Source organism: Alosa pseudoharengus, unplaced genomic scaffold, assembly GCF_046254945.1.
Source record: "Alosa pseudoharengus isolate Yale_2024_CS ecotype anadromous, Long Island Sound unplaced genomic scaffold, YU_APseudo_1.1 YU_APseudo_1.1_scf_15, whole genome shotgun sequence".
Classification (NCBI taxonomy): Eukaryota; Metazoa; Chordata; class Actinopteri; order Clupeiformes; family Clupeidae; genus Alosa; species Alosa pseudoharengus.
In genome coordinates this window covers 37,256,830-37,270,177 of record NW_027468620.1, presented here as the reverse complement: position 1 = coordinate 37,270,177, position 13,348 = coordinate 37,256,830, and the positions used below count along the sequence as shown (strand labels likewise).

Genomic DNA, 13,348 nt, shown 5'->3' with positions numbered 1-13,348 from the left:
CGAACGCTGACAGACCCAAGTTTCCGTCGTATTTATCAATCGTTCAATCCTTGGTGTAAACTGCGCCTTTCTCTGCCTCTCTCCGCCCATAAACGCAATTTACGAACGTCCACAACTGAATGGCAGAGCCTACAAGCGCAGTAGAATGAAGTTAACTGATGACAACATTAAAAAGAATCAAACGTTTAGCGATCATGAAATAATACCATAGATGATAAGATGTCAACGAGCAGGGAGATAATGAAGATCAGTAGTTCTAGTCAAACTACTTGTGAACGTAGGCTATGGAAAATTGGTCAAATCTAGCAAGTAGGAAAGTTTAAGTGAATGACGTGAAAGTGAAAGTAAGACATTCGAAAGGCCAACGAAAGTTAATGTTGCTTTTGATAGTAGCCTACAAAGACTTGCAAAACTGGTGCTCTAAATTGCGATTCTGTTGTCTTTGAAAGGTTCTCTTATTGAAGCATTGAACTTCAATTTGGATTAACACCTGCTTTTACAAGGCGCAAGTATTTAGGCGCAGAATAGACGTGCGCTTTCAGGAGCAGTCTTTGTACATACCGCGGAATACATAATTAGGCGCTCTTTACTCTTCCCCTCCCATCTTTTTACGCTAAACTCCCACTTTCCCCTGGATCCTCCCATGAATGCATATGCATGACACGAAAAGCGCAATTAGACATTTTCAGCTCCCGACAGGCAGATTGCACTTTTACCTCATTGCGGCCTGTTTGTACATACCTCGCAATGATTTTAAACTCAAGTTGCGAAACAAATACGCCTGAAGTGGGCGCAAAAGCGTTAGTACATCTGGCCCTCAAAGTGCTAAATACCGGAATTATCGCAGTCGGAAGTGTCGCAGTTGAGTAACTGTGCTCATTTCCTTCCTTTTGATTGATACTATTGGTTTGTTGTGTTACAGCAAGCCTCAGGCATATCTGACTTTGCAACATCTACTTGGCTCCGTCAGTTGCAACAGGAGCCGAAGCCACAGCAGAAGCAGGAGCCGGAGCAGGGACAGGGGAGTTGATTGGTACTGGAGACACAGTCGGAGTTGCAGTCGGAGTTACAGTCGGAGTCGCAGCAGCAGCAGCCGCAGCAGAAGTAGAAGCTGGGACAGAGGTGGCAGGACTGGTCGATATCAGAGTCACCGTAGCTCAAGCAGAGAATGGAGACGAAGAGGGAGGAGCAGGGAGAGGGGCAGTAGAGATAGGTGGAGTCGCAGCAGAAGCAGAGAACTTTCCCACAGGAACAGACGTAGCAGTAGCAGGGAGAAGAGCAGAGAACTTTCCCCCAGGAACAGACGTAGCAGTAGCAGGAAGAGGAGCAAAGAACATTCCCACAGGAACAAACGTAGCAGTAGCAAGAAGAGGAGCAGAGAACTTTCCCACAGGAACAGACGTAGCAGTAGCAGGAAGAGGAGTAGAGAAGTTTCCCACAGAAACAGACGTAGCAGTAGCAGGAAGAGGAGCAAAGAACATTCCCACAGGAACAGACGTAGCAGTAGCAGGGAGGGGAGTAGAGAACTTTCCCCCAGGAACAGACGTAGCAGTAGCAGGGAGGGGAGTAGAGAACTTTCCCCCAGGAACAGACGTGGCAGTACCAGGGAGAGGAGCAGAGGACTTTCCCCCAGGAATAGACATAGCAGTAGCAGGAAGAGGAGCAAAGAACATTCCCACAGGAACAGACGTGGCAGTAGCAGGCAGGGGAGTAGAGAACTTTCCCCCAGGAACAGACGTGGCAGTACCAGGGAGAGGAGCAGAGGACTTTCCCCCAGGAATAGACGTAGCAGTAGCAGGAAGAGAAGCAGAGAACTTTCCCCCAGGAATAGACGTAGCAGTAGCAGGAAGAGAAGCAGAGAACTTTCCCCCAGGAACAGACGTGGCAGTACCAGGGAGGGGAGCAGAGGACTTTCCCCCAGGAATAGACGTAGCAGTAGCAGGAAGAGGAGCAAAGATGGGAACAGGGACGGGGGCAGAGACCAGAATAGGAGCAGCAATCAGGGCAGGAACCGAAGCCCTGAGTGTAAAGATGAGAAACGCAAGAGACAAAGCAGCAGTGTTGAGGGTTCCTCCAGGAAAAGCAAGCGGACCAGGAGACCCAAGATAGAGACTGTGACCGCAAAGATTCCTAAGGACCTGTCCAGTTCTAAGGCCTCTGTTACTACCACTTACAGATCACCTAAATCTGATGAGGGTGAGGATTTGGCCAGGAAGGAAATGGAGCTGGAAGAGTTGGAAGCTCTGATTGCTAAAAAGTTGGCAGAAAATGATGCCTTGGAGCTACAGATGACATCCACTGTCTTTGATCCTATAAACAAAACTGACTTGAGTCCTGAGCCATCACTTGCAGATAGGGAGACCACTGTAGTACCTGAGAATTCACTTGCAGATAGGGAGACTACTGTAGAAACTGAGAATTCACTTGAGAACACTGTAGTACTTGAGCCATCACTTACAGATAAGGAGGTCACTGTGCTACCTAGTCAAACCCCTCTTTCCCCTCAACATCACAGAACTACACCCCCACTCAGAGAAGCAGACAGAGATGAACTGTATGACCCCTTCCAGGTGGACGAGGAGGAGGAAGGAGAAATCATAGAGGGACCAAGAGCTGACTGGCGAGGTGATGATGGAGCTCTGAGAAACGGAAGGGATATTTCATGTGGAGGTGATATGGAGTCAGGGCTGCGTGTGGAGGAGCTGGCGCCCAGACAGGCTGAGGTGGACAAGGGGGAGTCCTGTGGACATGGAGACGAGGCTGATGACTGTTACGAGCACCACATGGAACAGGACAAGAGCCTAGTTCCATATGATCAGAAGAGAGAAAACCAAACACCTATCCTGGCCCAACACCAACAGGACCAGACCCTAGTGGCACATAATCAGAAGAGAAAAGTCCAAACACCAAGCCTGAACCAACATGAACAGGAGATAACTGATACCTATAGACAGGTTAACAGTAAGACCCACCCCAAGTCCACTGGCATAACCCTGAACACATGCAATGCAAACCAGCTGTCCGTCACAAATCCAACGACAGCAAAGCCAATGCCCTCACAGCCCGAGCATTCATCAGGCCAACAGCACAGTCAGGCCTCTTCCTCAGACACAGTCACAGATGTGGCCAACCATCCACAGCCTCCACACGGTGAGTTTCTTCAGCTTCAGTCCCAAACTTCACCCTGCTGTCTTACCCATCAGTGAGGGAAAAGTCAGTAGGAAGACCGTGTGGTTGCTATAGAAATGGTTTAAAAACTCGCTGAAGAATATTTTCTTTGCTCTTCCATAGTTGAGTGTTAAAGCGATGGTTCGGAGTAATTTTACCCTAGGGTTCTTTGCACCATGACCCCGAGTCAAACACCCTCCCAGAACCTTTTTTCCCTTGGTCGAGCCCTGGTCGAGTAGCGCCGTCAGAAACGAATGACGTTCTGCAGTCATGATGGAACCAACTTTTATCTCGTAAATTACCCCACTAATAATGCCCTGAATGGTACGAAACTTCTGCAGTAGTACAACTACGACATTTAGTCCAATAACGAGGCATTAGAAAGTTTGTAAGTGCACCAGGAGTTTATTTAAATAAGACTTGCCTGATTATCTGCTACTATACCGCTGCGTCAACGTTTCTTCCGTGATTTGGGGAAAGCCTGTAAAAGTCCTTGCAGGAAGCGATTACATCAACGTTTTTTGGTATATCCAGTTTTAAATATTTTTTTTCCGAAGTGTTTACAACTTAGTAATAACTAATAATTGTTGCAAACTGGACTACGAACAAAATATTAGTGCATTCCTGGATCTACATCCTTATGCATGCTTCCTGCCAGGACTTTTACAAGCTTTTCCCAAATCACGGAAGAAACATCGATGCAGCGGTATAGTAGCAGATAATCAGGCAAGTCTTATTTAAATAAACCCTGGTGCACTTACAAACTTTCTAATGCCTCGTTATTGGACTAAAGGTCGTAGTTGTACTACTGCAGAAGTTTCGTACCATTCAGGGCATTATTAGTGGGGTAATTTATGAGATAAAAGTTGGTTCCATCACGACTGCAGAACGTCATTCGTTTTTGATAGCGCTACTCGAACAGGGTTCGACCAAGGGAAAAAATGTTCTGGGAGGGTGTTTGGCTCGGGGTCATGGTGCAAAGGACCCTAGGGTGAAATTACTCCGAACCATTGCTTTAAGCCTAGCACACATATAGGGTTGTCTAACAAAACTAAATTATTGTTGACAACTGCTAATACTATGTTGTTGTTTTTTTTTATCTTTCAGGCCAGGTTACTTGTGAAATTGTGAAAACGGTCTGGATTTGTGGTGATGGCCTTGTAGCTGTGGCTTCACAATTGGCCCAGTCACCACTGCATGGCATTAGGCTGGGTCAGAGTGGCACTGGAGTACGCGTCTACTGGAAAGGACTGCAGGGCATGTTATGGGACCAGCTTGTGCCCCTGCTACGCTACCTGAAGATGGGATGGCCCAGTCCAGACATGCTTATCATTCACCTGGGACACAGTGATGTTGATAGAAGAGACATGGAAGACTTGCTGAGCACCATTAGGAAGGACCTGACCTCCATACACAACATCTTTCCCCAGTGCCTGATTGTGTGGTCAGACATGCTGCCAAGATATGGGATGTACAGTAACAAAGGGATTATTGACCTGATCAATGTCAAGGTTCATGCCTTTGTTGCAGAGTTGGGTGGCACAGCCATCACCCATCAGATCGGACCTCTGTTATATGGCCCTGACGGAATGTTCCTCTCGCAGATTGGCATTCATAAGTTCAACCTGGACATTAAAGTCTCTGTGGATCAGTGGGAGCAGGAGGTCAACCAGACGTCAGGTACCACATGCACAAATGGCAAATGTAGACCATGCGGTTGTTTTCCCTGTGTGCATTGAGGCCCGAGTATACTTGTACGCATCCGATCTACGCACTGAACGGATGGCGTTACGGTCCCGACACGATGTATGCTTGTGCGCATGTGGTCTAAGCGATAAACGGGTGATGTTACTGTCCCGAGTATGCTTGTACGCATGCGGTCTACGCACTGAACGGGTGATGTTACTGTCACAAACAAACTTGTACAAATGCAGTCTGCACACTGAACGGATGGCGATACAGTCCTGAGTATACTTGTATGCATGCGGTCTACCGACTGAACGGATACCGGTCTTGTCTGAAGGCAAATTTTGTGTCCACACGGATCTTGCATATTGCCTATGCGAAACTGGATGTTTAAGACAACACAGATCCAGTAGATTGTAGTCTGAAACTCCGTATGACCATACAGCATAGCCGTATATGTGCAAGTATACTTGTTGGGGTATTCACACCAGGAAAGTCCTTAGTTAAGGCGGGAATTCCAAAGTGAAAGTGAACAATAATGGAGATCTTACATGCTGCTCTTGTTGTCCTGGTATTGATTCAGTTTATACAGTTACAGACGTCACACCTGCTCAAAAGGTCCGCACTACGATTTTAATTTGTTTCAAGTGAACTAAACAAGGCAGGTTTGTAAATACCCCCTTAGTCACCTACCCTGGAAATCCAGAGATTTCGCGAGAGCACAATGGAATTGTCTCTGCGAGACACTCTGGCAAAGAGCAATGATGCATGTTACTTTTTCCCCTTGGATTCCGGGGAACCAGCTAAACTGATGAAGACAGCGCTGCAACATTAGAGGACAGTACACATTGGTCGTAGTGTTATCCGATTGTGTCAAAATCCGAAATCATTCAGAGTTAACATGGTCTAGTGTTATCCAATTGCGTGCAGTGAGATTTTTAAATGCATGCTTGTTGCTGCCCCTCGAGTTGGGCCATTACATTGCTCTTTGCCAGACCCTTAATCTTTCTAGATTATCAGGGTCTGGATTTTCCAGGCTATTTGTCACCGGGCTTGGCAAGGAAGAATCTCAAAATGATCTGTGTGGTTAATGATGACAAACTAGATTAATATTGTTCCCCTGTTGCCATTGTACCCAAATCAATGTGCACACAACAGGCTAAACAGTGCACATATTAGTCATATGTTGCGTAGGAATGGTGGCTGAGGCGGTTACTACTGCCATCCATGGGGACCCTATAGAGACAGTGGACGAATAAAAGTATCTGGGCACAACCTTTCAGGGCTCCAGACTAACTTTTTGCACTGGTTGCACTGGTGCGCCTAACTTTTTTTCTTAGGTGCACCAGCACAAAAGTTAGGTGCACCCAAATTTTCAACCACATCGCATTTAACACCGCAGCAGGTTCACTTTTTTTCCTTAATTACTGTCCTATATAGGTTGTCCTATGACAATTCTACAAGAATCTGCCCAAGATCTGCCCAAGGTTTCTTCCTTGGTAAGGGAGTTTTTCCTTGCCCCTGTTGCTCTTGGGTGCTCCTTGTTGGTGCCCCCCCCCCCAATCCCAATCCTCCCCCACCTTTCTTATGCAGCCCTTGCCACTTAATCTACTAAACCCCTCTTCTACTGCACTTTTTACCCCCCCCCCCCATTAATGCACAAATAGGCTGACACCAGACATAATTTTACTGCATTTCTTACTTCCAGTAACTATATGCATGTGACAATAAACTTCCTTGTATCCTTGTAAGAAAAGTAACTTAATGAAGTGTTGGTGCTTTAAGTGCTCCACTGAGCTGAAATTTAAACTTAAAACATCTCAAGATGAATTAAATAAAAATAACATTGAGTAAATTTACAGTGCACGTCTTTTAAGGGCTTCAAACTGCACATCTCATGGCTCAATGTATTAAATACTATCCATGATATTTAAGCTGGCTAAACCAGCTCGCCAGGCTAGCATCTTCCATATAAATGTATTTGAGCACAATTTAAAGAGATGTTCCAAGTAGCCTGGGGGATTTTTATGTGATTTTGCAATGATGATTGCAATAATCATTTGACAGCCCCACAATGCAATTTACTTTTTAATTTTAGTATTTTTAAATTTTCAATAAGAACATCACTATGGTTAATGCAGTAACGATGGTAGGCCTATTATTATAGGCTATTGCAATGACTTGCCATGCTCGATCTAAATGTGTCCATTCAATTCACCGTACACAATGACCACAGTTATATATTGTATACATGCAGGGAATATTCGGGCTTTAAATGTAGCAGCGATATTCGGTTTGCGCCAAATACCGGATTAAATTGATTGATGCCATCAGAATGAGTTTACACAACTCGCACGCAAAACGAATATTGCTGTTGAAAACCGGGTTACTCCCTGCATGTAACTTCGGCGATATCTGTATCTCTGTCGTTCGGGAAGGCCTTGTATGCATTGTTCGCAATTTTAAGACGTCTTTTCATCTGCAATGACTCCTATAAATTTGGCGCAAGTGGCATTCCTGTACGTCGGGTTTACGTTCAAACTATTTTTTTGGTAAATAATTATTTCGGACTGAACTTGGTGAAGGGAAGTTTCACTAGGCCTATCGTAGGCAGCGATAAACTTGAACTTGACCAACTTGAACTTGGTTTGCTGCTGCCAGCCGCCGAAAGGCAGTGGGGAGAGGGGACATTTATCTCGGCCTATGTGACCACACTGTAATGCAACTACATCCACTCTGTTTATCTGATGGGTCTCTGACCTCTCTCTCTCTCTCTCTGCAGCACACGCATTTTCAAATTTACACACAGGCACTGGGCCACGGCCAATCAGAGGGGAGGTCCCGCCCTTCACTATCTGTGATTTGTTTAAACCACGATATTGGCCAAATATGTGTCTGTTATTGAACCAAAGGTAGTTTCAATGCGGACACTTTTTCCTCTCTCGAATAGCTGGTCGCACCGGTGCGACCTCCGTTTTTTTTTAGTCGCACTTTTGAAAAATTATGTCGCATTTGCGACCAAATTGGTCGCACTCTGGAGCCCTGCCTTTGACACTTCACTGAGTTAATCCTCAAGAAAGGTCAGCAGTGGCAATACCTCTCCAGGATGCTAAACTTGTTTGAGGACAAGAAAAGTGTACTCCTACTGTCCTATTCTTTTATTGATAGAATCATCAAATTCTCCTTGACCTGCTGGTTTCATTCTATCAGCCTTTCAGATCTCAGGCAATTTCCTAATGTAATTCATGTCTGCTCTAAGATTATTGGACTTCCACTCAGAGTCTTTCTTCTTTATGCGAGCAGCAGGCTGGCTGGCAGGATTGTATGCAAACCCTCACATGACCTATTCCCTTCCTTTGAGTGGCCCCCATCTGGGTGATGATTCCGCAGCCTAGGCTGTAGAACCTAGAGAAGGCAGGCAACTTTGTGCCTATGGCTGAACAACTCCTGAACACTAAATCACCTTTCCCAGTAGCCCGTCCCTGTTATACGCAGAGTCACCTTTTCCAGTAGCCCGTCCCTGTTATACGCAGAGTCACCTTTTCCAGTAGCCCGTCCCTGTTCTACACTCTGTCCATACTCTATCTCAGTCAGTATTACAAGCACATAGTGACTGCTGCATGTAATATTGCTTAACAATTCACAGTGCACTTACATTTATAACTACCTGTTTTTATATATATTTATGTTCTATAGCCTCTTACACTTCTATATATTTTCATGTTATTTATCTGTATACTACTCTACATGTCAAAATGTTTCTCTTCTTTATTTCTTTTTCTTCTTTCAGGTAATGTTACCATACCAACTGAAAAAGTAAAAACGATCTGGATTTGTGGCGACAGTCTTGTAGCTCTGGGCAACAGACAGTTGGAGTCCCCACAGTGGGGCATGGATATGGGCAGCCCGACGATGAGGGTGTATTGGAGCGGAACGGAGGGCATGAAATGGAAGCAGCTCGTACCCCATCTGATCAATCTTGAAAAGAAGTGGCCACTCCCAGACATGCTCCTCATTCACCTCGGGGGCGACAGCATCCGCATCCCCGTCAGACCCCACAACCAGCAGATCATCCTCAAGAACAACCTGACCGCTGTACACAAGATGTTCCCTCAGAGCCTGATGGTGTGGTCTGACATCATCAGAAGGGTCCCCAGGAAGCTACGTGTGTCTGCTGGCGAGGAGGTGGAGGACTCACCTGTGGTCCGGCCTCATGATGTCATCAATCGCCTGGCGCATGCTGTAGTGACTGAACTGGGAGGACAAGTCCTCACCCATGAGAACATGGAACCTGGATTATTTCGCCGCAAGGGCCAGCTGCTCTCAGACCAAGGCGTTCAAAAGTTCAGCCTGAACATCAGGAGGTTTCTGGATCAGTGGGAGAAGGAGGTCAATGCTGCATCAGAACACTCTGCACCCACCCCAACGTTCCAGAGCCCCGCTAACATTCCTGCTGTATCAGAACTCACCGCACCCACCCCAACGTTCCAGAGCCCCGCTAACATTCCTGCTGTATCAGAACTCACCGCACCCACCCCAATGTTCCAGAGCCCCGCTAACATTCCTGCAGATGATGACATTGACGTGACTCCAGAAGACTCTGGAAACACTGTCATTTCCTTCCAACAGTCCCAGAAGGTACTAGTTGATCATGACATGCATCTCATCTGAAACTTTGATCCACATTAGTTTTGTAGTATGCTAATGAAATGTAGCATGTAGTGTAGTGTTGTATAGTATTATATTGCACGTTTGACAGCTGCTGGTATTGTGATGGTTGTATAATAATAATATGCTCTGCGTTGCTCCATGCTGCTTTAGCATTATTGGAGTTGCCAACACTGTTTTTAAGATGGGCACGATAAAGTTTGATTAGATCTTGGAGTCATGTGGAACATGGTGCCAAAGCTGAGCTAGCTTTTTGTCATCAAACTCATTAAGTGTTTGGGTGGATCTACAAAACTCACTCAATCTTTTCGAATGGTCTTGCATTGTCTTTTCTGTCCTACCTTCTTTTTGTTAGTATGGGTTTTGATTCATTTGTTTTCTTGTCCACCAGCAGCAGATCAGAGAGAGCAATGAGAGTCCTGTGGAGGTGAACCGGACACATGGGAGCAGTGAGCCCATCACAGGTACCACACTCTTGAGTACAGTTTATACATACACTCTGAGTGCAGTTTACCATTTACATCCGGGTGTGGAGAGACCTGTAATGCTTCCTGGAGGGGTGTGGGATGAACAGTTTGTGGTTGGGGTGAGAACAAAGTCTTTGATGTGCCTTACGCAAACATCGCTTTCCCTGGATGGCCTCGATGGAGCAGAGTGAGGAACCTGTGATGTGTTGGGCAGTTTTCACCACCCTCTGCAGTGCTTTCCGGTCAGTGGCAGAGCAGTTGCCATACCATACTATGACACAATTCATGAGGATGTTCTCAATGGTGCAGCAGTAGAAGTTAACCAGATCTGAGCAGACAGGTGGACCTTCTTTAGTCTCCTTAGGAAGAAGAGACGCTGGTGAGCCTTCTTGATCAGAGTAGAGATGTTGAGGGTCCAAGAGAGGTCCTCAGAGATGTGGACACCCAGAAACATGAAGCTGGTGACACACTCCACCTCAGTCCAGTTGATAAGGATGGGGGTGTGAGTGCCAGCTTTAGACTTCCTGTAGTCCACTATGAGCTCTTTCGTCTTCTTGGTGTTGAGAGCCAGGTTGTTGTCAGTGTACCACATTGTTAGGTGCTGGACCTCCTCCCTGTAGACCGTCTCATCATTGTTGCTGATAAGACCAATCACTGTTGTGTCGTCTGAAAATTTGACAATGGTGTTATTACCCTGTTGAGGAGGTGTGTTTGTATCTAACCGACAGACTGCGATCTGTTATGGTTATGGTTATGGATTTAGCAGACGCCTTTGTCCAAAGCGACACATAAATAAAACATAATAATATTTAAAATTGAACAGGGAACAGATTAGAATGTAGGTCAAATATAATAAGGAGAATAGTTATAATACACAATAATATCAATTCAATCAATAGCCTAATAAAATAAGCAATGGAAAAAAGGGGAAAGGCAATAATAAAACAATAATGTCCATTCAATCAATAATATAAAAACAATGACATGCTAAGACTACATTAAGGAGAATATCAATAATAAACAATAATGTCAAATCAATTAACAGCCCAATTAAAATAGAACATTATACAAACCATAACACATAAACGCTTAAACAACTAAGTATATGTTGAATAGGAATGTCTTTAGACCCCTCTCAAACGACCCAAAACTACCACAGGAACGGAGAGCACTGGGCAATTCATTCCACCAACATGGAACCACTGAAGAAAAGAGTCTGGAATTAGACCCAGTTTTCATGACTGGTCGACACAACAGACGCTCACCAGAAGACCGCAGTGGGCGGTTGGGGATGTAAGGCTTGATTATTGAATTAAAATAACTAGGAGCAGATCCAGTTAGTGTCCTATAGGCCAAAGTGAGAGATTTAAATTTAATTCTGACTACTATAGGGAGCCAATGGAGAGTAACTAGGAGAGGAGTTACATGTGTCCTCTTTGGCTGATTGAAGACCAGGCGTGCTCCAGCATTCTGAATCAGCTGTAATGATCTTGTTACACAAGCGGGTAAGCCAGCTAATAGTGAATTACAATAGTCCAGCTTAGAGATGACCATGGTCTGAACAAGAAGTTGTGTGGAATCTTGTGTCAGATTTGGTCTGATCTTCCTAATGTTGTAAAGCATAAACCGAAGGTGAAGTGTGGTGTCTGCGCCTTTCGTCTAGTATTGAGGTGTCGCCCGGTGCGTATAGTCTCCAAAAAACGTAATACTCAAATGAATAAAGGGGAGATCGCACACAGGGGCTGAGTAGTTCAAACAGTGTATTCTTAAAAAGCCGAAAAAACAGTTACAGGCCACATCAACAAGGGGTAAACGTTTCGGATCTAGCCCTTCATCAGTATTCCTTGTGCGTGACGCGTCAAAGGGCGCAGCGGCCATTTATAGGCTCGCCTGCCAATCACCCAGTAACCCCAAGACATAAGAGTGCATTCGGGGTCACATATCCAAATCACCAACATTACAAAATTACATCACAAATCATTACAGTTATATACAAACATATACAAACATGTACAGGAGATATAATCACATTTGTATACAGAAACATAGTCACAAAAAATTTTTAAGCGGCTGTGCCATATTTGCAAATAGAGAAAGCACAATATTTAGAGAACAGAGGGCATATCTTAATCTAAGTACATATTCTCATCATTATCATCAACATCTCACTTTGGATATCTTGCATCCATGTAGGCCTTATTCATTATTCAACCAAATATATTCATCACAGCCAACATGTTAAACTAAATTCATCATTAATACCACTAGGGTGCAGAGTTTTAAATGTAAAAATCCAGAAGGATTCCCTTTGTAAAAGTCTTCTTTCAGTATCCCCCCCTCTACGTGTGGGTTTCACTTGTTCTATAACAGTGAAGACAAGTGAGGTCAGCTGATGGCCGGCTTCAGTGAAATATCTCGCTACTGGCGATTTCTCATCTTTGCGTCTAATGGCGCTGTTATGTTCTATGATGCACGTTTTTATAGGTCTATAGGTCCTACATATTGTTTATTGCATGGGCACGTAATCAGATACACTACCCCAGCAGTGTTACATGTGGTGCACTGTTTAATTTTGTAGGTCTTGTCTGTGATGGAGCTTGTGAACGAGGTGGTCTTTTTTGTGTTATTCTTACACGCAGCACACCCTTTGCACGGAAAGAAACCAGTGATGTTCCTTAAGCGTCCCTCCTTGTTCCGCTGTGTGGTGTGACAATCCGCTTTAACCAAAAAATCCCTAATGTTTCTAGCCCTATAGTGGGAGAAGAGGGGAGGTTCAGAAAACAGCGTTTGACATATGGGGTCACTACTGAGAACATGCCAGTGTTTGCGTATGCATTCTTTAATTAGTCGGCTATGTCTAGTGTACGTAGTAGTGCAGGCTATAGACTTATGCGTATCCCTCTTAGGGGCAGTTTTAGTTCTTTGGACCCTCTCTAGGGCTTCGTCGAGCCAGATGGGGGGGTAGCCTCTTAGAGAGAATTGCTTATACATTTTTCTAGCTTCCATCTCGAAATCAGACGCATGTGTACAAATCCGTTTTATTCTGAGAAACTGTGTGTATGGGAGTCCTTTCTTTAGGTATGTAGGGTGTGTGCTCGAGGCATGTAAAATGCTATTTTTGTCGGTCGGTTTAGTGTATAAGGTAGTCGATAGCTTTCCTCCCTCTAAAGAGACTGTGGTGTCAAGGAAAGAGACAGATTTAGCGTCAAAAACAGCACTGAATTTAATGGACTCAACCATATTATTCAAGTGAGATACAAAGTCATTAAATGTTTCTAAAGACCCCTTAAACACACAAAATACATCGTCTACATACCTCCTCATCAATAAAATGTTATTACAAAAAGGATTGTTATTCC

General features: G+C 44.7%; 1 protein-coding gene across 5 annotated transcripts in view; it reads left to right on the top strand.

The window, feature by feature from the left end:
• The window catches only part of LOC143124662 (uncharacterized), a 56,245-nt gene that overhangs the window by 23,565 nt on the left and 19,332 nt on the right, over positions 1-13,348 (top strand). For 4 of the 5 annotated variants that reach the window (XM_076286355.1, XM_076286356.1, XM_076286358.1 and 1 more), the window contains exons 14-17: positions 923-3,150; positions 4,276-4,848; positions 8,645-9,492; positions 9,914-9,986. In XM_076286355.1, the coding sequence (XP_076142470.1) occupies positions 923-3,150; positions 4,276-4,848; positions 8,645-9,492; positions 9,914-9,986 (3,722 nt within the window). The remainder of the gene's footprint in view (positions 1-922; positions 3,151-4,275; positions 4,849-8,644; positions 9,493-9,913; positions 9,987-13,348) is intronic. The other variant, XM_076286357.1, reaches the window with a different exon arrangement.